At 40.0% G+C, this 25,453-nt stretch overlaps 1 protein-coding gene across 2 annotated transcripts in view; it reads left to right on the top strand.

Annotated features, from left to right (window-relative positions):
- The window catches only part of hs2st1a (heparan sulfate 2-O-sulfotransferase 1a), a 44,680-nt gene extending 30,193 nt beyond the window's left edge, over nt 1-14,487 (top strand). For both annotated transcript variants that reach the window (XM_047367993.1, XM_047367992.1), the window contains exons 2-7: nt 4,652-4,902; nt 4,979-5,064; nt 5,830-5,968; nt 6,343-6,440; nt 11,689-11,846; nt 13,355-14,487. In XM_047367993.1, coding sequence (XP_047223949.1) covers nt 4,726-4,902; nt 4,979-5,064; nt 5,830-5,968; nt 6,343-6,440; nt 11,689-11,846; nt 13,355-13,578 — 882 coding nt within the window. In that variant the 5' untranslated portion in view covers nt 4,652-4,725 and the 3' untranslated portion in view covers nt 13,579-14,487. The remainder of the gene's footprint in view (nt 1-4,651; nt 4,903-4,978; nt 5,065-5,829; nt 5,969-6,342; nt 6,441-11,688; nt 11,847-13,354) is intronic.
- Nucleotides 14,488-25,453: the final 10,966 nt, after the last annotated feature.

The following is a 25,453-nucleotide window of genomic DNA, read 5'->3' as shown; positions in this document are numbered from 1 at the left end:
CGAGACGGCTGAGCTGGGGGGCAACAAGCAAACCCACACCAGCCCGCCGCCTCTCCCCGTGGGCCACTCCAGAGTAGAAGAGAGTCCAACCCCTCTCAAGGAGATGGGTTCCAGAGCCCACGCTGTGCGTGGAGGCGAGCCCGACTATTTCTAGTCGATATCTCTCGACCTCCCGCACAAGCTCAGGCTCCTTCCCCCCCAGCGAGGTGACATTCCACGTCCCTAGAGCCAGCCTAAGCATCCGGGGATCGGGCCGCTGAGGTCTCCACCTTCGTCCGCCACCCAATCCTCTTTGCACCGGTCCCTCACGGTTCCCCCTGCAGGTGGTGGGCCCACTGGGGGATGGCCTCGCGTCTCTCGTTCGGGCTTGGCCCGGCCGGGTCCCGCGAGGAGCAACCCGGCCACCAGGCACTCTCCGACGAGTCCCGACCCCAGGCCTGGCTCCAGGGTGGGACCCCGGCTCCGCCGTACCAGGCGATGTCACGTGCCTCGATATTTTGTTCTTCATGAGGGGTTCTTGAACCATTCTTTGTCTGACCCATCACCTAGAGCCTGTTTGCCATGGGAGACCCTACCAGGGGCATTTAGGCCCCAGACAACATAGCCTCTAGGATCATTTGAGCACTCAAACCCCTCCACCACGTTAAGGTGACGGTTTTTAGGTTGTCTGGCATTAAAATAAATTAGAAACACTAAGTCATAAAAACCTTGGTAACTGTACCTTGAGAGGAAAAAACATGAGCTACTCATCAATATACTGTATTTTATAGTGCTGAATGTTTTAGAAGAGAGTAAGGACTGGGCTCAGACACTTTTTCTTCATTATGGGGTAAAGGGTCTGAAATAAGAGCAAATATTGTGTATTTTGGACATGCTGTAGCAAAGATGCAGAATGTTTTCAATGCATGCACAAAAATAAAAACCAATCAGAAGAAAACACAGTTTGATGGGCATAAAGGAGTACATTTTTGCTAAATATTCCCAAAGTACTGTTAGCTCTGTCAGGACTTAAACTGGTGTGTAAAGTGTCACTAAATGTGAGAGAACTGAACAAACGAAGGACAAAAAAAAAAAAAGAAGAAAAAACAAGACATTTGAAAAAAAAGGTCAGCCAAGGAGCTGTAGCTGAAAGTGTTCCTGGGAACTAGAAGGAAATCCATCAAACATGCTTATAGCGTTTTTGGAAAGTTTTAAATCACTTGGTGCCATCTAACTTAATTGATCTTCTTACCTTCCTCCCACCAGTAAGAGCAACTCAGGTCAACCAGTCAGTTTCTCTCTTCCATGAGCCACATTAAAACATAAGTGTGATCTGGCTTTTCCAGGGTCAGGTCCAACATCATCATGTGTACACAGCCCAGACAACAGAAGCATTAGAAGCATTAAATCTTGGCTTAAGATTACTTGGGTTTGAGTGAGACAGTAAAGACTTTAAAATAATGTGTTTTTGTCTACTTTGTTCTTCAATTTTCACCTATTGTATTTCATAACTTTTAATGCTTTAGTCTTTTGTGTTGTTGTTTTGCTTGCCTGTAAAACATTTTGGTCAACCTCAGCTGTTTTTAAATATAATTTATAAATAGATTCATCATCAGTCAGACATTGACCTGAGAAAGACGTAACCCAGGACCTGAGAAGGCATCCTTTAGTTGATCATCCACTGTATTCAGGTGTTTGGGTATGACCTTGCTCATGTCAAAACATTATTAACATTTGGCATTTTTGTAATGAGAGCCATAGAAAGTGAAACAAATTTCATCCTTGTGGTGGGCTGCTGGTGACAATATACAATTAAAGACGTTTGCTTTAAGTGTTTTTGTTACATATACAGAAAAAAACACAGTTTCAATCCCTGTATTAAGGAACCAATTTGTACCTCTAAGTCTTAATATGTAGGTTTCAAACTGTAAAGATCAGCTATCGGAAACTCCTTCATAGTTTGAATACAGACTCAATGTCTGGATTCCGACTTTACCCTGACATCAAAATCCAATATGGATGCTGTCATGACTGCCTTTGATCTAGCCTGGCATTAGATTGAAAACAGTTTATAGGTAAAGATGCACAGATATGGATTTTGTGGCCGATGTCTGATCTTCAGTTTTTGTAAAGCTTATATCTGTGGATACTGACTTTAGCTGATTCCAATTTATCTTTTAGAACTAAGGTAAGCTCATGTGATCATATATTGCATTACCATTTTTTTCTAGCCTTCCTGAAGTGAGTAAAGCGAAGAAAAAAGGGTTAGGCACTTGAGCATCCTATATAAGCAATTAGTGCATTACTCAAACAGCAGGCTCCATGTGTATATCCCGGAACTCTGAGATTTCCAAAAAAAGTGCTAACATGTCCACAACCAGCATGTTAATTGAGAGAAAACAGGACAGGAAACAAAATGCTTTATCTTTTTCCTTTCTCTCAGTTCAGTTGGTAACAACTCAGTGATACTGAAAATAGCAAACCTGGAGTCTTGACTCAGTAACAACATCCACACTGAAGAGTGTTGTTGTCACCACAGTCATAGCCTTTAGGTATTGTGCATTAACTGATCTGAAAAAGATCAGATTTTTCAGTTTCTGAATGTTCAGTCAGAACCATTGGAGCTAAAAAATTGGCTAATTCCAGTCAGCAGCCAATCTTGTTGCATTTTGTTTTTTTTTAAGTTTAAGTATTAATGGATCAGAACTATATTTGAAACTCTGACTCTGGTACACTCAATTTGGTAAGCCTGAGTTCATTAGAGTGATTTTAAATTTCCATTTTTGGGAAATCTAAATCACACTGAATGCACAGATATTCGTAATACGCTTTAAAATAAACCAACTGTGGTAGACCATTGTCCACATGGCTAACAGTGGGAAATGTTTACTCTAGATGTGGAAAATAGACTCTGTCTTCCTTCAAGCATGTGCTACTTAGTTCTACTCTAAAGGCGCCTAATATTAATGACTTTTATTAATTAATGCTGTTTCTGCTGCACTGTGTAGACTCTCTGTACGTGATCAAAATATTCCAGAGATGTCACTTGATCTTAGGCGATCGAGTTCCAACATAGCAACTGGTACTGCTGCTGTTGTTGGCCGAGGCGAGCTTTCCATCATCATGTGAACACATGTCTCCATTACAGTTGTTGTGCATGCTGACAGGCCCTCACCTATCACAAGCAGCTGGCCTGTCTCCACTCCACTGAGTACGAAGCACTAGACGCAAGCGTGCGGAAGTAGCACAGCACTGTGTGTAACCTGATCACACCTCATAAACAGCTGCATGTGACCATGTAGCTCAGTATGACTCTTGCCGTGGATATGTATTATCAAGCTTACTCACATTTAGGGAAATGGTGGAATCTCGAATAAAATCTTATTTGTAAGAATTAGGCTGGGCCCTGTCCAGGCTGGGCCTGTGTCCCTAGCAAGACACAGCTTCAAATGGTGCTCTGCTTAGAGTTCCCACGGGTATTAGGGGCTTTAGTGTTGCTGCCTCCCCTCTTCACACACACACACAAACCTTTTTTCCCTGCATCCTTCCTGCGGAGCACTCGTCTCTTTTGTCAGCACCCGTCAATCTGAGGCAAATTCTGACGAAGAAAGCCGGAGGGTGTCAAAGGCCAGGCCTTTTTTGTTTTGCATCTATTCACACTGAGGCACAGAAGTCTGGCTCCTTTGCAGTCTCACACTGTTTAGGAGGCAATAACCCCAGTAAAACCTCTGAGCTTCTTTTTTAAAGGGCGTTGATGTCCTGTAAACATCCAGTTAGATATCAAATAACTGTAATCTTTATGTCTAACAGCCAGCCTCTAGCCCTTAAATCTGTCTGCTTCAGGACTTCATCTCTACACCACATACAGTTTCAGTTCAATTCAGTTTATTTATTAAGTGCCAATTCACAGCAGATGTCATCTCAAGCACATTAAACAAAGTCAATTCAATTGAATCATTCAGACAGATTCCAAGTCATCTCCATACATTCCAAACTGATCCAACGTGAATCCAAAGGTTTTCCATCTAAGGAAACCTAGCAGATTGCATCGAGTCACTGACTCGAGCACCCATACCTTCTGGACCAGCATGTAGCACTTTGCATGGTGTCATTAACAGTGCATTGTACTAATAAAAATCTAAAAAGTGTGGTTTGGATTTGTATTCAGCCCCCCTGAGCCAGTACTCAGCTTGTAGAACCAATGTCAGCGGCAATAGTTTCTGTAAATGTCCATCACCTTGGTTTATCAGGCATTTGTTTATGCATAGCTCTCTTATGCGAAGCCTTTTTTAGTTTCCGAGATAAAAGGTGGGTTTTTTGCCTTATGGCCTTTTTTTTAGATTGATAGTCTGCAGTAGTTACTTCTCTAAGATTTCTGGATGGCTTTGCTTGTCATTGTTTTGTCACCAACATGATTTCTCCAAACCTACAAACTGGCAAAGCATTTGCTTTAATAAAGGTCACTCTGGTTACTGATGATTAGTTAATCAATGATTTTGATCAGAAAGGCCTGACTGCTTCTTCCTCTCTTTTATAAATAGTGACTATGGCATATTTTAGATCTTGGTATGCAGGATTGTAAAGTAGCAAAATGTTTTACCCCTTCATCCCTTATTCAAAACATCTTTTGTAAATCTTATTAACTTCATCTAGTTTCCTGTCGTTCCCACAGAGCGAGCCATTGCCAGACACGAGGTGCGGGAGATTGAGCAGCGGCACACGCAAGATGGCCTGAGGGAGCGTGAGATGGCGGCCGTGCTTTCTGACAGCGAGAATGACTTGGTGATCATCTACAACCGAGTGCCCAAGACTGCCAGCACCTCCTTCACCAACATCGCCTATGACCTGTGTGGGAAGAACCACTACCATGTCCTGCACATTAACACCACCAAAAACAACCCTGTCATGTCCATACAGGACCAGGTCAGAACCAAAGCTGACAGCCTGTAAACCTCTGTCGTGGAATCTATATGCTGAGATGAGCTGTGTGTGTTTTTAGGTGCGGTTTGTAAAGAACGTGACAGAGTGGACAGAAATGAAGCCTGCAATTTACCACGGACACGTCTCTTTCCTGGATTTCACAAAGTAAAGAAATATTCTTTGTTTATGTTGACAGTAGGAAGGCATAAAACAGGAAATTCAAACTGATGTGACTTTGGTCCTTTAGCTCCCCCTTGTGGCCATTTAAGACTCAAAACTTTAAAATGGGAATGTATGCAGGTTCATTTCATTAAATTGAAGTGCAATCAAAACGTTTATTTCAGTAATCCAATTTAAAAAGTGAAACTCAGAATATTATTATTAGGATTCTGTGCCTCCTCACTCTTCCTCCTGACTCTGGGACCTTGATTTCCAAATGAAACGCGTAATATAATTTCATTTGGAAATAGGACTTTGGATCACTGAGCAATAGTCCAGTTCTTTATCCTAGTAATTGTCTCTGATTCAGCTGTGACGTCACATGGATGGAGCAGCTGTAGAATGTCCCATTAACTCTTGAATGGATTTTGCAAACTCTCGAAACTCCAGTCATCCCTGTTGCTTGTGCATCTTTTTGCTCAACACGTTTTCCTTCTACCCAACTTTCCAGAAATAGGCTTGGATTTAGCTCTCTATGACTAACCAGTTTCTTTAGCAATTACCTTTTTTGACTTGACCTCCTTGGGGCAGGTGTCGCTGTCCAGTCAAAAGTTCTAATTTGATATTTGAATTGAATGTACCTGTGTGTTAGGAAATTATTTGGCACAGTGAGTTAACCCTACGTTCTGTCATATTTAATATTGTCTTAAAATTTACTCCAGAAAGCTGTTTAATGTCTTGTCCAGTTCTGACTCAAATAATCCTCCTCAGGTTTGGAGTGAAGAGGAAGCCCATCTACATAAACCTGATTAGAGACCCTATCGAGAGGCTGGTGTCTTATTATTACTTTCTGCGTTTTGGGGATGACTACAGACCTGGCCTGAGACGTAGGAAACAAGGAGATAAGAAGGTAAAAATTCTCACTGAGGTGCCTAGATTCCCACTGAAGCCCGGTCTCTGCTCTTCAGGTTGGCCATCAAACTATCCCTCTTACTCAACATGAGCAAAAAGCACGTGTCAAATATTTGTCTGAAATCATGAGGTCTCAACATTGAAACAATGTGTGTCTCTTTTAGCAAACTATTGCCCTTTTTGTTCTTCCGAGTCAGATTTCTAAACGCTCATATTGGTGTCAGGTGATGCTCTGGATACGTGTGTAAATAGATTGAAGATTGATTTGATTTAAGAAAATGCTACATGTACGAAACAAAGAAACCTGTTAGAAGAAGTCCCTAAAACTGCACAGCTTGGACCGCTGATCTGTTTTGTCGATATTTGTTTCAGACATTTGATGAGTGTGTTTCTGCTGGTGGATCGGACTGTGCTCCTGAGAAACTTTGGCTCCAGATCCCCTTTTTTTGTGGTCATTATTCTGAATGTTGGTAAGTGTTCCAGTTTCTTTCCTCCTTGACAGCCAACGTTATGCTTAATGTTCCTGTGCAAAATGAATTAAGCTCACCCTCAGGCTACTTCTGTTGAAACCAAATATTTACATACACTCTTTAAAAACACAATTTTTTTCCCTTTTCCCACTGTATGACATTATTGCTTTCTTCAAATTCAGTTGGTTTTTTTAATATATATTTTGATTCATGGCACTAGTGCCCTATATTTTTCGATTTATTTCTGAAAGTAGGCAGACAGGAAATGGGTTGGAGAAATGGGTAAGACATGCGGCAGACTTCACCGGGCCAGGACTCGAACCCAGGACCGACGCGTCGAGAACTAAGGTTCCATTAATGGGTCCCGCGCTCTACCGCTGCGCCACAAACCGCACACACAAATTCAGAAGTTTACTAAGATTACTATTGCTCTAAATGATTTGGGAAACGCAGGGATAGATCTTTTCATAGAAACCCAGATGATGATGTCATCGCTTTGTGAGATTCTGAGGTTAATTCACAACATTTGAGTAAATTGGAGGCACACCAGTAGATATATTTTAAAGGTAGACGCCTCAAACAAACTGCTTCCATGTAATATGGAAAAATCAACACAAATGTGGGATTCTGCAGCACCTCTTCAACCTCAGCCTGGCCCAGAAGAAGGTTCCGGTGTTGTGGAAGACCTCCTGTCTTGTTCTGATACCAAAGAAAACTCACCCATCAGTCCTCAATGACTATAGAACTGTTGCCCTGACATCTCACATCATGAAGGTCCTAGAAAGACTCCTGTTGGCCCACCCGAGTAAGCAAACAGTAAACTATCAGGACCCCCTTCAGTTTGCTTATCGCTGTGGAGTTGGAGTTGAAGATGCCATCATACACCTGCTTCAGCAAACCCACTGTCATCTGGACAAAGCCAGCAGCACTGTGAGGATCATGTTCTTTGATTTCTCCAGTGTATTTAACACAATCCAACCTGATTTGCTTGGTCAGAAACTCCAGAAGACTCAGGTGGAGGCCTCAACAATCTCCTGGATCAAAGACTACCTGACAAACAGACCACAGTTTGTGAGACTGAAGGGTTGTGAGTCTAACCAGGTAGTCAGCAGCATAGGAGCACCACAGGGGACTGTACTCTCACCATTCCTTTTCACTCTGTACACCTCAGACTTCCAGTACAAGACAGACTCCTGTCATCTGCAGAAATACTCGGATGATTCTGCAGTCGTGGGGTGGATCAGAGATGGACAAGAAGCTGAGTACAGGAAGGTGGTGGACCGCTTTGTGGCATGGTGTGGAAACAATCATCTCATTTTGAACGTGACTAAAACAAAGGAGATGATTGTAGATTTCAAGTGAAGCAGGAATAAGTCAAACACTATTTCTATCATGGGAGAAGAGGTGGAGGTGGTGGAGGAGTACAAATACCTCGGTGTTCACCTGGACAACAGACTAGAGTGGAGATGCAACTGTGAAGCCATCTACAAGAAGGGACAGAGCAGACTGTACTTCTTGAGGAAGCTTAGGTCCTTTGGTGTTTACAGCAAGATGCTGCATATCTTCTATAAGTTTGTTGTGGAGAGTGTGATCTCTTCTGTTATTATCTGCTGGGGAAGCAGCATCAGAGCCAGGGACTTAAAAAAGCTCAACAAGCTGATAAAGAAGACTGGCTCTGTTCTGGAGACTCCTCTGGAACCTCTGGAGATCATTGTACAAAAAAGGATGCTTTATAAAATGAAGAACATTATGGAGAGTGTCTTCAGTCAGAGGCTTCTTCAGATCTGCTGTAAGGAAAATGGCAAAATACATATAATAGTTTAATTCTTCTTGCCCAATAAATCAAATACTCCTGGTTTGCCTGTATAAGGTCGTGAAAGTCAGCCTGAAAGCAGCCACACATTCATCTTAACAGCAACATTTCAGTTGTAGTCAAAACCTCAACAAAACAATCTCCACATTCTACCCTGGGCATATGTTGACTATTTTCTTTATTACAGCAGACTTCCATTATAGGTTTATTTTTTTTATTTCAATTCTGCATTATGCTTTTTTAGTCAGCAGTTTCTTTATTCCAATCCAGAATGTGATGGGACCAAAAATGTGCTTAAGGTGTCTGAAGCACCTCAGATCTACAGACGTTTGTAAAAATTAGCACGCTCTGTGAAAGCATGTGTGTTTTTCTGAAATATTTAGACATATGCATATTTAATTTTACTCTTAACGATACAGAAACTGTTGCTTTATATAAATAAACGTGGTTGCACAGTGGCGCAGTTGGTAGCACTGTTTCCTTGCAGAAAGCAGGTCCTGGGTTCGACTGCCGCCGGTCCTGGGGGTCTTTCTGCATGGAGTTTGCATGTTCTCCCCATGCATGCGTGGGTTCTCACTAGGTACTCTAGCTTCCTCCCACAGTCCAAAAACATGAGTGTGTGTGCATGGTTGTTTGTCCTGTGTGTGTCTGTGTTGCCCTGCGATTGATTGGCAGCCTGTCCAGGGTGTACCCCGCCTCTCGCCCATAGACTGCTATAGATAGGCACCAGCTCCCCCATGACCCACAATGGAATAAGCTGTAATAAATAAATGTCAAAAACCAAGGAAAGTGTTTTACAATATTTTGTAAAAAGTAAATTTTAAAACAGCTGACTGATATTTGTTGTGATGATTTCCCTTGAGTTTCTTTGCTGTTGTACAGTAATGGTGTCTGTGATTGTGTTTTTATTTCTTTTTACCTGGTTGCAAGTCAAATTCCCAGTAGGGAAAAGTAATAAAGTCATACTAATATTGATAATTAAAAACAGCACTTTTTGTTGGGGAATACATTTTTTTCCCATTCAAAATGTTTAAAATGTCTTACAGCTGAATCACATCAGGTACATGTAATCAGAACATCATTACTTAGCATTTTGATTGAGGTTTGCTCTGTTTGAACCTGACACACTTTGTTTGGTGTACTTTTAAGTCAGTGAACACAATGGTAAGATGTAAAAAACCATCTGAGACTGTCACAATGAAGATTGTAGATACTGTGAATATGGTGAGGGATTTAAAGAGATACCAATGTACAAATCTTATTTCCTGCTCTCGGTGGAGGAGGACGCTTTTCCTCTGTCTCCGCACCCCTCCCATATCTGCCCTGCTTCAGCTCTGTGTCTTGTCTTTTTGGAGCCTCTTTTTGCACATCTTCCAAATTCTTCCAAAATATGGATTTGGTCAGCTGGTCTCTCAATGCAACTGATCAAATTTTCTTGACGAGAAGACAGGGGTCGGGAGAGCCCGCTTGCCCGGACGGGACATTTTTCTCCGGATACACGATGGACTCCTGGCAGAAGTGGAGGATTGTGTGTTTGTCGATAATGTCAGTCGAGGATGTGGAAGATGTGTATATAATTGGATGTTTGATATCAGGATTTCTGCTTCTTGGAGTCAGCGGTTACCTGGCATATCGAGAAATTCGGAGAATGTCAGCAGCTGTTCTGGCCATTGTGAGGCTGCCTGGCATGTGTGATGGGATCTTCAGATCGATCAACACTCAGACTGAGATGTTACGTGAGCTGAATCGCAGACTGGATGTGATCCTTATACAGGATCGCAAGCAGGTTGCGGTTCCTGGACTCAGGGGTGAAATGGGATAAATCTTGGAGAAAGTTGTTTGCTTGGATCTGGCAGAAAGACCAGGAATTTGGCTGTTTGGATTCGCCTTTGAGAAGCACCAGCGAGACTATCAAGGCTGACGGAAAATTAAGAGTCAGCCTAACCCAAATAATTATTGTTTTTCTGAATCTGGCTCCCCTGCACGGCCTTGATGGCTGGCTATCTTCAACTTCTCCTGGAAGTTATGTAAACATGATGCTCTGCTCCCTCTGCCCCCTCCCTTCCCTGAGGACACCTGTGGACCTGCTCAGAACTTTGAGGCCGGTTGATGAACATTCCAACGAACCATCAAGGACAATGGCCTCTGTGACAGTGCTTCATGGACTTACTTGCACACACTCACTCGCGCACACACACACATGCTCAAGATACACATATGCACCCCCTCACACCACCTTCACCGTTCCCGGCATGATATTGTTTTGTCAACTTGTTGCTTCTTTGTTCTGAGGTTTTTTGCAATCTCAAACTGTATCCTGCTAAGGATAAAGTGCGAAATATGATTTTTTTTCCCTCTACTTTCCTAATGTGGCCTCTTTTCTCATCTAGCAAGGGCAGCGCCTGTGAGTGGGCAGCAAAGCCTCGGTGACCCGTCTCCCTTGTCTTGTGTCATGATGTATGTTTGGATGGGTTGTACTGGAATTCTAATTTCCCCTCGGGGATCAATAAAGTATCTTTGAATTTAATTGAATTGAATTGAAATAGCAATTAAATAATTTTCTTTTCCAGAGATAAGATTAGACATAGATATTTGAACATTTCCTAGTAAAGAACTAAATATTTGATGGGATGTCCTAATTTTCCACATGACTCGATCATTCCTAACCTGCCAGATAACGGAGAATATGTAGTTATGGATTTATTTTCCAATGTAATTGGGCAGAAATCACTATGAGGGGAATAAATCACGCATTTTACCAGCATCTACAAGACAGCTGCCTAAATTTCCTCCTTTTCTGGCTTTAAGATAAATTTCTTTGTTATTCTGCTCTGCATTAGTGACACAGGCTAAGATAAATGTATTATTGTTTTTCTGTATCATTTCGTTATCTGTTTGTAAAATTGTTCTGAACAGCAGCGGTATCGGTTAACAATGCATCACAATAGGCCTTAAAGTACTTTGCCCCCTGTTCCCAGGATCTTTCAGTTCTTTTAGCTTTGACCCGATCTCTATGCAGTATTTATGTAACATCTTCTTTTGGCATTGCTTTTTCCTGCTCTGACTCTCTGACACCTGTTCTTCTCTACAGAGCAGGGTGGAAAGCTGAGGCTAACTAAGAAACTGTTTTCAAAAGCGTTTTTTTTTCCAAACATGGTAAAACAGTCTACAACACTTCTCAGTATCCAATGTCATTCTGAGAGCAGCTAGTAGTTTTCTTTCCTATCTCTGCCTCTGCTTTGTCCTCCGGGCTCACTCTCGGTGCCTGGGTTGGTGGCATCTCACTCCTGTTTATTTTTCTGGCCTCAGCATCATTCTTCCCTTCCTGCTCTTATAACCAGATTGTTTTGTACCTCTCCAAAGTTGTGAGCAGCAACCAGAAAAGAAACAGGCTTAACTTGGAATTAACCCAAACAAAACCTGATCTTTGTGTAGGAATGTGGGCAGCCAGTGGGCTCTGGAGCAGGCCAAATACAACCTGGTGAATGAGTACATGCTGGTGGGAGTAACTGAAGAGCTGGAGGACTTTGTGATGATGCTGGAGGCTGCGCTGCCACGTTTCTTCAGAGGAGCCACAGAGCTGTATAAAACAGGTACTAAAGGTTTTGCTGCATCACTAAATTCATATTTTCTCCATCCTCTGCTGGAATAAACGATTATATATTTTTATGAAATCTAATTTAAAAAAAGGTAATCAAAAATGTAATAATCAAGATCTTAAATATAAATATAAAAAATAATAACATAAAAATAAAAACAGAACAGACTCTTAAAATGCAGCAGGAAAAACTCAAATCCCATGCTAGTGTTTCATAGTGAAACTGCATTTCCACATGCATTATGATAGAAGAACATAAAATATGTATACCCAACAACTGTACAGTCTGAGTAATAGTACTCCTCCAGTGAGGACAATTGACAAAAAACAGCTTTACTGCGAAGAATGTAAAATATCTATTCAGCCCCCCTTTATTATGATACCCCTAAATAAAATCCAGTGCAATCAGTTGTTTTCAGAAGTATATTACTTAGGAGAAGGAGTCCTTCTGTTTGTACTTTAATTTCAGTTCAAGTGCAGCTGTTCTGTGAAGGTCTTAGAGGTTCGTTAGAGAACAAACGGCATCAAGGACCAAGGAACACAGCAGACAGGGCAGGGAAAAAGTAGAGGGGAAGCTTAAAGCAGACTTGGGTTGTAATACACCAACCTCCATTTGCTGTAAATGGAAAGTATGGAACAACTGGCAACCTACCAAGACATACACATAAACTGACAGGCAAGGAAAGCATTAATCAGAGAAGCAGCCAAGAAGTCAGTGGCAACTGTGGAGGAGCTGCAGATATCCTCAGCTCAGCTGGGAGAATTTGTGACAGAATTAATATTAGTTGTACACAACAAAGTTTTTGTCTTTGTTCAAGACTGGCAAGAAGAAAATACCACATTTACCACAAACATGTGGAAAAAGATTCTGAGTCTAGAATTGATATTACTAAAAGTAACACTGGACATTACTCCAAACACACCATTCCCTAGGTGAACCATGGGATGCTTAGTAGGGGGGCAGAGAAGCTTATCACAGTAGATGGGAAGATTGATGGAGTAAAATGCAGGACAATCTAGGAAGAAAACCTTTTAGAGGCTGCAAAAGACTTATTGGAGTTTAGGTGCACCTTCCAGTAGGACAGTGACCCTAAACATGCCAACAGAGCTACAATGGGATGGTTTAGATCAAATCATATGTGTGTATTAGAATGGTCTAGTCAAAGTCCAGACCTTAATGTAATTGGGAATATGGGGAAAGACTTGATTGAAATTGATGTTTCTGCTGACCTGAACTTGAGCCATTTTGTTAAAAACAACAGGCAACATTTCAGGTTCTAAGTGCAAAGCTGTTATTGCAGCAAAAGGTGGAAGCATGACTCAGTGTGGCTGAATAATATGCACTCCACACTGAAATTATTTGATATAAAAAATATTCTTTTCCTTTCACACGAATACTTTTGCAAGATACTGAATAAAACACGAAGCCTTCTTTCATGGGGGCTAAAAAAATCATGGCTGGCATTTTTTATGTTAACAGAAATGTATCTTCTTTCTTCGAAGGAAAGAAATCCCACTTAAGGAGGACCAGTGAGAAAAAGCCACCCACTAAGGAATCCATCGCCAAGCTGCAGCAGTCAGCCATCTGGAAGATGGAGAACGAGTTCTATGAGTTTGCACTGGAGCAGTTCCAGTTCGTCAGGGCCCATGCTGTCAGAGAAAAGGATGGGGAACTCTACATGCTGGCTCAAAATTTCTTCTATGAAAAGATCTATCCCAAAAACTAAAAACAGGGTCTCTCGGGAGAACAGTTTTGGGGTCTTTTGTGCATAGGTTGAAGCATTCTGGGGAAAAGAAGTGGGAGGATGATGGGGCATGAGACATGAGGACTGCTGCTGTTGACTTGCTACATTTGTGATGGAGGACAAAAAGAGGCACTGCTACATAATCAGCCTGCCAACAGCTGTTATCCATCACTGGGTCAATCAGCTGGTGGGGTAGCTTGTATTTCATCAGGAGGTTGTTCTTAGCAGCTTTTCCACTCTGTTTCCCTTCCACAACAAAGGTCATCTGTGCCGAGGAGCCTTCACTGACATGTGTGCACACATAACCCAGCCCACTGTGGATCAGGTGTAGAACTGGCTGTTCGTTTAACCTGAAAAAAAAAAACCCCACTGGCTTTGTACTGTTTGATTGTGTTTGGTTGTATTTTAGCTCTTTAATATGATTATTGTACATATTTGAGGACTGACATTTTTCACAGTGAAATGACTTCTTGCATCACCACCGTGACTAACTCAAAGTGACTGTAAAAAGCTGAGTACCTGCTTGAACCTAAACATCATTTGGTGGGGGTTTTTCTGCTGATTGACTATTTACTGGGGCAAGTGTGTGTGTTTTATACTTTATTTGATGTGTGACTCTTGTAAATGAATGATGCTTTTACACTTAATGTTACTGAATTGTGTTGGAACATTACAGTGAAGATGCTGCTTCTCTAAACATTTCAGTCCAATTTTCTTTTCAAGCTGTGGGTTGAATATTTTGTAGAGATGCACCAGTTTGTGTCTGATTTATGATTAGCGATTTTTGTAAAGATTTGACCTACCGAAAACAATCTTGGCTGAATTTCTTTAAGAACTACAGTATGTTGAACAGTGTTCAAAATACACTGAACAAATAAACACGACACTTTTGTTGTTGCTCCCATTTTTCATAAGGTGAACACAAAGATCTAAGACTTTTTCTATATACACAGAAGGTCTATTTCTCTGACATTGTTCACAGATCTGCCTAAATCTGTTAGTGAAATAATTGGCCTCACTTGAGGAGTACTCATATGTGAGGCATGTCAAAAAGCTGATTAGACAGCAGGATTACTGTACAGATGTGCTGTAGGCTGGCCACAATAGAAGGTCACTCTAAAATGAGAGGTTTTACTGCATGTTGGGCAAGGGGAGTCGAAAACCAGTCAGTATCTGGTATGACCACCATTTGCCTCAGCAGTGCAACACATAGCCTTGATCAGGTTGTTGATTGCGGCCTGTGAAATGTTTGTCCACGCCATGTCAGTGGCTGTGTGAAGTTGCTGGATGATGGTAGAAACTGGAATATGCTGTTGTATACGCCGATCCAGACTATCCTAAACATGCTCATCAGATGACATGCCAGGTGAGTATGTTGGTCATGCAAGAACTGGGATATTTTCAGCTTCCTGGAATTGTGAACAGATACTTGCAACATGGGGCCGTGCATTATCATGCTGCAATGAGAGTTGATGGTCGTAGATGAATGGCACAACAATGGACACCAGGATCTTGTCATGGTATCTGTGTGCATTCAAAATGCTATCATTAAAATGCAACTGTGTTTGTTGTCCAAAACATACCCCTGCCTATACCATAACTCCACCACCACCACGGACCACTTGATCCACAACATGGTTATCAGCCAACTGAACACCCACAGGACGCCAATTTACACTGTCTGCCATCTGTCCTGTGCAGTAAAAACCGGGATTCATCGGTGAACACCTTTCCAAAGTGCCAGATGCCATTGAATGTGCGCATTTACCCACTCAAGTTGATTACGAAGATGATCTGCAGGCAGGTCGAGACCCTGGTGAGGACAATGAGCACGCAGATGAACTTCCCTGAGATGGTTTTTAGACAGTTTGTGTAGAAATTCTTTGATTATGCAAACTGATTATTGCAGCAATTGTCCGGGTAGCTGGTCTGAGACAATCTTGAAGGGTGAAGATGCTGGATGTGGAGGACCTGGGTTGGTGTGGTTACACATGGTCTGCGGTTCTGAGGCCAATTGGATGTACTGCCAAATTCTATGAAATATCTTTGGAGATGGCTTATGTTAGAGAAATGAACATTAAATTCAGAGGAGACAGCTTTGGTGGACATTCCTGCAGTCACCACCACAATTGCACACTTGTTCAAAACTTGCAACATCAGTGGCATTGTGATGTGTGGTAAAGCCACACCTTTTAGAGTGACCTTCTATTGTGGCTAGTCTAAGGCAAACCTGCATTAATCATGTTGTCTAACCAGCATCTTGATATGCCATACCTGTGAGGGTGTAAATTGTGTCGGCAAAGAAGTGCTCACTAGCACAGATTTAGACCGATTTGTGAACAATATTTGAGAGAAATAGGCCTTCTGTGTACATAGAAAAAGTCTTAGATCTTTGGGTTCAGCTCATGAACAATGTGAGCAACAATAATAGTGTTTATATTTTTTTCAGTGTAGTTTGCTAATATCAGGAAGACTGGAAAGTTCATTATTTTTTTCTGTTCAGAGGAGAGGTGACCTAACACTGTGTGTGAGAGAGCAAATGCTGTAAAACAGGGTTCTGACAATTAGAAACCAAGACAAGAGGATTTGGGAGGTGAGATTTTAACTCTTTATCAAGCCCCCAGAGACCCCAAAGCACTTTACACTACAAACAGTCATTCACCCATTCACAGTGGTAGACATTGTAGCCACAGCTGCCCTGGGGACTCGGGTGAAGTGTCTTGTTCAAGGACAAGCTCAAGATCTTGATTACATGCTGTTGACACCATTTAGCCATTTAAATCTGGTGTGTTGGACCAGTAACACATAAAAATGTTGAAGGACATCGGACCTGGAGAACTGGAGTTTGACACCCTTGCCGTAGAGAATGCACATGCTAACCTTAACTGAGATTTCCAAACAACTTCCCATTATGAATGGGCGATGTGGACTTAATAGCTAATCACAGTATGCGATAACAAGAAAAGTGATGACAATTTCAAAATTCACAAGCATTTGGACTCTACAGCTGTCACTGCATACATCCAGAGACACAAATGCTCCTCTAAAAATCAAACCTAGCCATTATCAAATAAGCAACTTCAGTGCATCAGTTACATTAAGTAGTGCAATTACACCACAGCACACAATAATTGAATTTAATCATATTCTCAAATATATTGAACTTCATTGATGCTTTGTTGGAACCAACAGTGGATTAAGTAATAAACCCAGCCGTACTGGGATATTGTTCGGAAAAAGGCCCAGCAGTGACTGTACTTCCTGTGGTAACTCAAGAAGTACAACCTTCCTTAGGAGCTGCTGGTTATCTTCTACACTGCTATTATTTAGTCTGTCCAGGACAGGTCCAAACTTCAGCAAACATTTAGGTCTGCAGAGAGATGCTCAGCACTGGCCTTCCCTCCATCCAGGTCTTGTAAAGGAGTTTTTAGGCTTGCAAACATCCACAGTTAGTCTGCCATCATTAACATAAATGACAAATGTCACAATAAATATTCTTTAATCAATATGGTAATTGCCTATTACTACTGAATATATTTATAAATCCAGCAGGTTCCATAATAGTCAGAGATTGGAAGTTCAGAAGGATAAAACAGAGAAAACTTTGTTTATAACATGTTCAGCCTACTCAGATTCTACTAACGTTAGCTGTAGGTCAGTTGGCTCCATCTCCACTTTGAGAAAAGCATCTCAAAGGTGGGTATAAATGACATCCTGTGGCACACGGTTCCTTTTTTGGTCCAGAAAAGGTCAGGTATGAAAAGCCTCTAAACGTAGACAGTGTAGAGGAGCAGACTTACTGAAGTAGTGAAATGATCAACTGATACAATTTGATTTTAACCAGCTGCTCTCTTCCTTTTGTGTTTCCTCCTCTTCCACCATTTTTAACTTTGAGTCTTCTTCCCTCTGCCACTACTTCCACACTGAAGAGTGTTGTTGTCTGGGCTGCCTATAGGATTTCTGAGTTCTGACCACCTGGTCACCAGTGTTGGCCAGTCAAGCTGAAAATCGCTAAAGTACCTTGAATTTGAACATTTCAAATTCAAGGTAGTCAGCGTTTAGTTTTTGTGATGTGGCTGAGTTGTAAAAATTACGAAAACATGGTACTCGGCTTGTTTTTTCCTCTTCTTCTGCTACAGCTTAATAAGAGCTTGATGTCACTTTTTTATTAATCTAGTTTGTTGAGAATGCAACTCCTGACATAACATATGGAATCAACCATCACAGAGGAGCTTTGGTCAGTGTTTTTACTTTGTAGCAAAAAAAAAAAACAATTGCATAAAACATTGCTAAATTGTATAATATATCCTTGTTGTAAAGACTTTCAAATTAAGTAGAGCAAAGAATTATGGAATCACTCAATTTTGAGGAATAAATTATGGAATCAAAAATAATAACAAAAAATTACTAATAATACTTTGTTGCACCTCCTCTGACCTTTCTGACAGCTTAAATTCTTTTGAGGCTCAGTCTATGCCTATTTATCTTTGGCCCACTGGAAATCTGATTTTATCAGGTTTTTATTCACTCCCTTACATTTCACTTGAACACATTAACTACAAATTCTTCCTATTTGTCTTTAATTTCTGTTTTGCTTCTTTTATTTTCAGGGTATATAGAGTTGAGCTTAATGAATGTGTAGATACAGCTCAGTGGAAGCATCAGTTCCCAGTGAGATGCATAGGAATAAAATAATCATTTCTATTGTTTCAGCTTATTGGGGGCCATATTTTCTGACAGTCAGTCAGCTTCAACAGCTCCTTAAAGTCTGCAAGAAGGCATGGCCAAACGTATGGGGCCTTAAGCAGAATTTGAATTGGGGTCTGTCTTCCTGTTAAGAACATCACCACCACTGACAACATTTCAATACAGATCTGGTGGGACCTGAGAGAGGGGGCCAAGTTTACTTGGCTGACCTTAAAAGCAATCATGGATAATTGTTTATTTGCTGAGATGTATTTGTGGACAAACCAAGCTCATACTCAACAAAAAAATAAAACTTGTAGCAACAGATTGTAACTGTGGTTACACAAACATTAACGATTATTCTTTGCACTTTTACAAAGTAAACTTGCTTATTTAAAATCTTTCAGTTTATCTATGCTGAAACCGTCACATTAAATTTAATAGTATTCTCATTCTCAGTAAACAACAAAGATACATTTTAGAACTATAGTTGTTAAATTCAAATGTGGTGTTTAAACCCTGATGGTTTGGGGACGCTAAGCAGCAGCTAGGATTGCTTTGCTTTGGGCCGACTCTGTCTGCAAGCGCGCTCTCTCTTTTTTTCTCAAAAGGATAAGACAGAATGGAGCAAGGGGTAGGGGGAGAACAGAACAAGAACAGCACTGAACCAGCACAATACCAAGAACATGAACCAACAACCGAGCTAACATACCGAATAACCGATAAAGAACAATGAGTTGTAGATCAATAAGCCAGACCTATGTCATGACACGTGTGCATATATGAATAAACAGGTGGTTCATGCATACACATGCATCGTCACCCGTGTTTGAACGTACATGGACCTGAGTCCATGCACATGTTCGGAGAAGGGGAAAAAAGTTCTCCATTGGTTTTGAAGAGTAGTACTGTGAGGGCCTCCAACAATTAAGCAAACGAACCCAGATAGGCTAAAGAAGCCTCCACCCCAGAGAGACAGCAGCAAAGATCTCTGGAGAGGGACAGATGGGTAGCACAGGAGATGCAACTCCCAGCCTCCCAGGAAAAGCCACAGGGCTTACGAAAAGATTTAGCTCCATCAGAGCCCACCTGCCAAGAGCAAATGAGTCCAGACCCAAAGCCCGCCCAGTCCCAGAGGTCTCACTTTTACCCGCACACTCATTTGCAGAATTGTACATGTGAAGGTATTTGTTTCAGAAAAGTAAATTTAAGGGTAATTAGACAACTTCTCTCTTTATTGTTCAGGGATTTCATTATGTCTTTCTCTACATGAGGAAGCTGAGCCAGCAATTACAACAATGTCATCACATTTAGTTAAGGTTTGCTTTACAAAGCCAGTACTGAGTGCCTAAAGAGCCAAAAATATAGCAAACAAAAAAAAAATCTATCAATAATTATTAATACATTCCATATTGAAAATACCCATTATATATTTAATATTTCAATATTCAAGTTATTCTGTTAAAATTCTATATATTTAAGTATTAATTTCATTATTTCATGATTCACTCATTACATTTATTGAAGGGTTTACAATTAAATACATAATACAATAAAATCACCGTAAGGGTTTTTAAATAAGAATATTTAAATGAAACATGCATTTTAATAAAGCATTGAATGCACCATTTTTACCTGATTGAAATTTTAAATCAAATTAAATGGAATATTAATTCATTAAAGCAATCACTTAATTATTTCTTTTATATGAATTGTGCCACATTTAGGCCTCTATAAACCACGTTGTTAAGCTATTAAATAAAATGGTTTTGTGTCATATCTGTACCTTTTTGCTGCAAGTAAGAAAGCTGTTGCCTTTTTTAATTTTCTATATTTTTAATGGGACACTCGTTTTAAACAGGAAGGCAGATTATGTTGCTAGGGCAACAAGCTTTCAATATACAGTAGATTACCAGAAGGTTATTAATCTCACTTTGATCCTCAGCTGGTTAGCTTTGCATAAAATTGATCATTTTATAATAAGCTACACCTACTATTATAAAGGCAAAAACACTAAACAGATTGACATGCTATAGTATACCAGTTAGTTTTCTGTGCCTTATCTTTGTCTAAAAGAACAGGAATAAAACACTGGCTCTCTTATATTTTTCATTTGGATCTGACAAAAAACAATATACAAAAACCTGTTTTTTTTTCAATTTCAAGAGAATCTGTCTTGTTTTTTTTTTTTTCATGCAAATGTTTGTGCTTCAGTAGAAGCTTCTTCAGCCGGGATTGGAGGTTAAAACAGATATAAAGTCCCTAATCTGGCTGATCCAAAATATGTGTGCATACTTGTTATTTTAACGTGTTATTTCCAGTTTTAAATGTTTGTGGGCTCCCCATATCTTTAGAAAGGGCTCCTACACAGTCTTCAAAAGTGTGGAATTTGATTGTAACATTTCCTAAGTCTAGATAAGCATGGGCGATTCTAGATAGGGGCCAACAGGGGCCAGTGCCCCTGTGGAACTGGTCCTGGACCCTGTTATGCCACCTGTACTGAAGACATAATACTAAATAAATTTTCTTATGATGATATGTGCTGGCAGAGAAACCATAACTGATTGGTACCTTGGCACAATTAAATTTTTTACCTTTACAGTTTTACCTTTAACTACAAATAAGACATCAAGGTGTTGCCCTTTTGGCTTCAACTGTATTGCGACAGAATCACAATTTTCATCTCTTAGATCAGGGGTCTGCAACCTGCAGCTCAAGTGGCTCTGTGGTGCACTTACTATATTGAAAGATGAAATATTGTCCTGTTGTATTTGTTTTACTGTTTTGTTCTGTGCCCCTATGAAAAAACACTGGCCCCACCCTGACCCCCCTGGTAAATTTGTACTAGAACCGCCACTGTGGATAAGTATAAAAAAATCTAATTATTAAGTATTGTAAAAATACTAATATAGTTTAAATATAAAAAATATTTTCTTTTCCATCATTTAAAAGATAAAAGTAAGAATTTATGAAAAATAAAGATTGGGTGTATATTTTCTTTTTAATAGACTTTTTCATCAGAAACCAGTGATAAAAAAACATAACACAGGTGGATATTTGCCATTTCTCCTTTTTGTGCTCATAAACAGTAGAGGAATTTTAAAGGTAGTTTGGTTTTCTTCTCTTATTTAAAATAACAAAACCAAAAAAATAAAAGAAGAGGGAAAAAAATTGACTTGTTATTCTCTGACATCATTTATACCTCGGCTTGAGCTGGCTAAGTGCTTCACCCAGTGATGTCACTGCCCATATATGGTAGGGATGAACCTTTTTAGCAACAAAAACTGCGACAATTTAGTTTTTTGAAATTATTTATTTGTCTAAAGTCATCAAAATTTAAGACATTTGTTCATTTTTGGTTTCTTTATCTGTATTTTTTTGTTGTGGTGAAAACGTCGTTAAGGAAGAAACAGCGCCTCCTATAGTCACAGTACACAATGGTCGCAGGATGCTCGTTTTATCGTTTCTTTGTCTTTCAATTATTTTAAATATTAAAAATAAACTCAAACTAAATTAATCAGTTTTTGACCACAAATAAAATTTATATTTGGTGTTTTAAAACAAAAATCAAATTGACTAAAAGTATTGGTTTCAAATGAGAAAATTAAATTGCCAAACATAGACCATAAAGGTCTTTTAGTACTGACTTGTATTTCGAGAATCTATATATTTGATTTTACTTATTGCAACTTAATTCCAATTCAACCCAAAGTTCTGGAACTGGGTTGGTTTAGATCACAAGCAAAGCACTTAAATCGCCGCTTTTTGGAATTTTGTAAAATTAAGTGGTCACTGAAAATTTATGTCTGGAATAAATCTTAAATAATCTATAAAGCCTCAGAAATTATAACTGATCAAAGTTAAAATCTATGAAAACTTTAAAATGGCCCTTTACTGCCAAATAAGAAGCCAGCTTCAGCATTGTGCTGTTGCATGATTCATCAGGTGTGTGGTGGGTGTTGGGGGCAGGGGCAGATAAGACTTAATTTGGTGAATAATTTGTACTCAATTGACAATAATGCCATAAAACATGTTGTAGAAAACTGAGTTTGAAAAGCATGGGATCTTTAAATGGAAAATCTGTAGGAATCCTAGATAGATTTTTGGATTTAAATGTTCAACATCCTTATTTTCTATATATTTTATGCTCTAATGTCTTCCAGAATGTAGTAGCAGAATAATGTAGCTGATCATCATAAATGGCCGACTCTAAATCTGACACATCTTTATGTGAGAGGAGTCACCGCAGGTCAACAGAGGTTTTTACATATGAGCTGCTATTGCTAGTCAGAGGTACTCATCCCTGCTGTCAGATAATCCCTGGACAGGCATCATCAGCTATTGGACTCATCCCCATAATCTCAGATCGCTCTCTAGTTACAGCTTCCTGGTTTTGACCCTTTGACCCAAATAAAGAAAAACAGTGCATTCTCTCCTCCCGCTGTCCATAAAGCTTCAATTGCAGATTTGGGACTAGGTGACAACATGAAGTTATAAAGATGAGTCTGCAGATGAGGCTTTTAAATTTATCCATAATATTGTTTTTAAATAATTATCAAAACTGAAGGCTTTTGAGAGCGGTCCATATTCTTTAAACATCACGATCCATCCAACATTAAGCACAGCATCGTTTTTTTTAATGTATAATGGTACCAAAAATTTGTACTTTCTGAAATATTTGCCACCTAGATGCTGCCAAATGAACTTAGAAAGGAAGTTTCACAATGATGTATTTGATGTGGTTGATAATGAAAGGCTGTTTTAACACATACACACAAAGCCAGAATGACTAATTATCATGCAGTAACATTTTTATTATGAATTGCTTTTGCAGACTGCAAGTATTTACACTCCTCAAAGTTTCCACATTTTGCCCATTACAACCACAAACCTTAATGTTTTTTTATTTTGATTTCATCCGAAAGGCCAACACAAAGCAGTGCGGTGTGCAAAACTGTGAAGAAGAACCATGAATGATTTTCTATTATTTTATTGAAAACAAATTTCATAGCAAAATAGCTGCAACTCAGTTAGACAGAATGCAGAAGAGTTGGGTCTGAGCCTAAACATGCACCTCAGGTCTTCTGTAGCCTCTAACAAGTTTCCTTCCAGGATTCTCCTGTATTTAGCTCATTTGCAGCTCTGACCAGCTTATCTGTACTTGATGAAGTAAAGCATCTCCAAAGCGTGATGCTGTCCCCACCATGTTTCACACTGAGGATAAGTTTACATTGATAAGCAGTGTTAGTTTACAGCCACACATGGTGTTTTGCATGCATCTCACCAGAGCACCTTCTTCCCATGTTTGTTGCATCTCCCTCAGAGGCAAACTGCAAACCAGACATCTTATCAATTTCTCCCAGAAATGTTCTTGCCACTCTTCCATCAAAAACTGATTTATAAAGTGATGAGAAATAATTTGGATATTGACAGATTCTCCCATCTGGGAAGCAAATCTCTGCAGCTCCTCCAGAGTTCCCTTGGGCCTCACGGCTGCTGCTCTGATTATTGCACTTCCTCCTGACCTGTCAGTTTAGGATCTAAACTGGAAACTAGACAACAACATTTTTGAGTAGGTTTGTGTTTGTATCATATTCTTTCCATGATCATGGCTTTAATATTGGTCTGTGATCTGTTCAAAGCTTTGGGTATTGTTTTAGATCCTAGCCCTGCATTAAACCTCTATAGTTCTCTCTGTCTGACTTGTCTGTTGTGTTCCTTGGTCCTTATGATGGAGTTAGTGTTCATGTCATGTTCTCAACAACGATGGCTCTGTTGTAGGCTGCACAGTGACACAGTGGTGTGGCACTATTGCCTTGCAGCAAGAAGGTCCTGGGTTTGACTCCTGGCCAGGGGTCTTTCGCATGGAGTTTACATGTTCTACTCCGGTTCCCTCCCACAGTCCAAAAACACGACTGTTAGGTAAATTGGTCTCTCTAAATTATCCTTAGGCGTGAATGAGTGTGTGCATGGTTGTTTGCCCTGTATGTCTCTGTGTTGTCCTATAATGGATTGGGGACCTGTCCAGGGTGTACCCCACCTCTTGCCCGTAGACTGCTGGAGATAGGCACCAGCTCCCCCCGTGACCCACTATGGAAGAAGCGGTATAGAAGATGAATGAATGAAATTAAAACACTTTTTCCAGCAGTTGAAAATTTACAAATAGAGTGACATGCTGCTAGTTTCAAAACTTCTATCTTTTGTGGTTTTGGAAGAGTTTTAAGTTTGTGGGATCGACCCAGATGATGTTGATCTTCTAAACTATCAGATACCACAGCACAACAGCTAATAACATAGTAAAGTAGTAAACTTTTAAAGCAGCTTGGTCGAATGGCTTACATAAGTAGCTTCCATAAATTCTGATTCGCATAAGCAAGACTTTGGGCGATTTTACAATAGGCACAGGCCAGATTACAGTTTGTGATTATTGATGCACCAGTGGTCCAAGTCGAACAATTTCTCTTTGATTATCATCTAATATACTGAGAAATCTGATTCTCCCCAATTAATAAATGCACATTCCACTTGTCTCCTGCTTGTAAACACGCCAGCTTTTATGCATAAATGGGGATAATCTTGTAATCACTTCATTTTCTGTTGCATTCAAAGACAGGAACCTCTATCAAGAAAATCTACAGCGCATTAATTCTTTTTTACAGTCAGTCTTTGTAGTGTTTAGGTGTGAGAGTACAACAAAATTTTTGAAAATAGGTGTAAATAAACATTAGAAATGGCCAGTAATAGCCTAATCAGTCCATCTTTATTTAGCCTATACTGCAATAAACCTTTGTCAACTCACTGTATGATGAGCTCAACTGATGATGTCTGCAACCCCCTCAAATCATTATCAAAATCATCTTTATTGGTCATTGCACATGTATGTTACAACGAAATTTGTCCTCTGCATTTAACCCATCCCTTATAGGGAGCAGTGGGTACTCCAATGGTACTATTAGGATAGTTTTGCTGTTCAAACTATTTTTCAACTGTTGGTTACATGAGAGTATAAATAAATCCTGTTTTTTGTCTGAAGATGTGATTGACAGGAATTGTTGTGTGCTATTTAGCAGACCAGTTGCATTAGTTAATATACTGTAACTGGTTCACTGAAGTAACTTATTTCATGTGAAGGTTTGCTTTTCAGAGCAATTTGTGTATGCAATGATAGATG

This window comes from Girardinichthys multiradiatus, chromosome 6, assembly GCF_021462225.1.
Source record: "Girardinichthys multiradiatus isolate DD_20200921_A chromosome 6, DD_fGirMul_XY1, whole genome shotgun sequence".
In the NCBI taxonomy this organism is placed as follows: domain Eukaryota; kingdom Metazoa; phylum Chordata; class Actinopteri; order Cyprinodontiformes; family Goodeidae; genus Girardinichthys; species Girardinichthys multiradiatus.
Note: the sequence above shows the minus strand (reverse complement) of the source record. Positions and strands in the feature narration are given on the sequence as shown.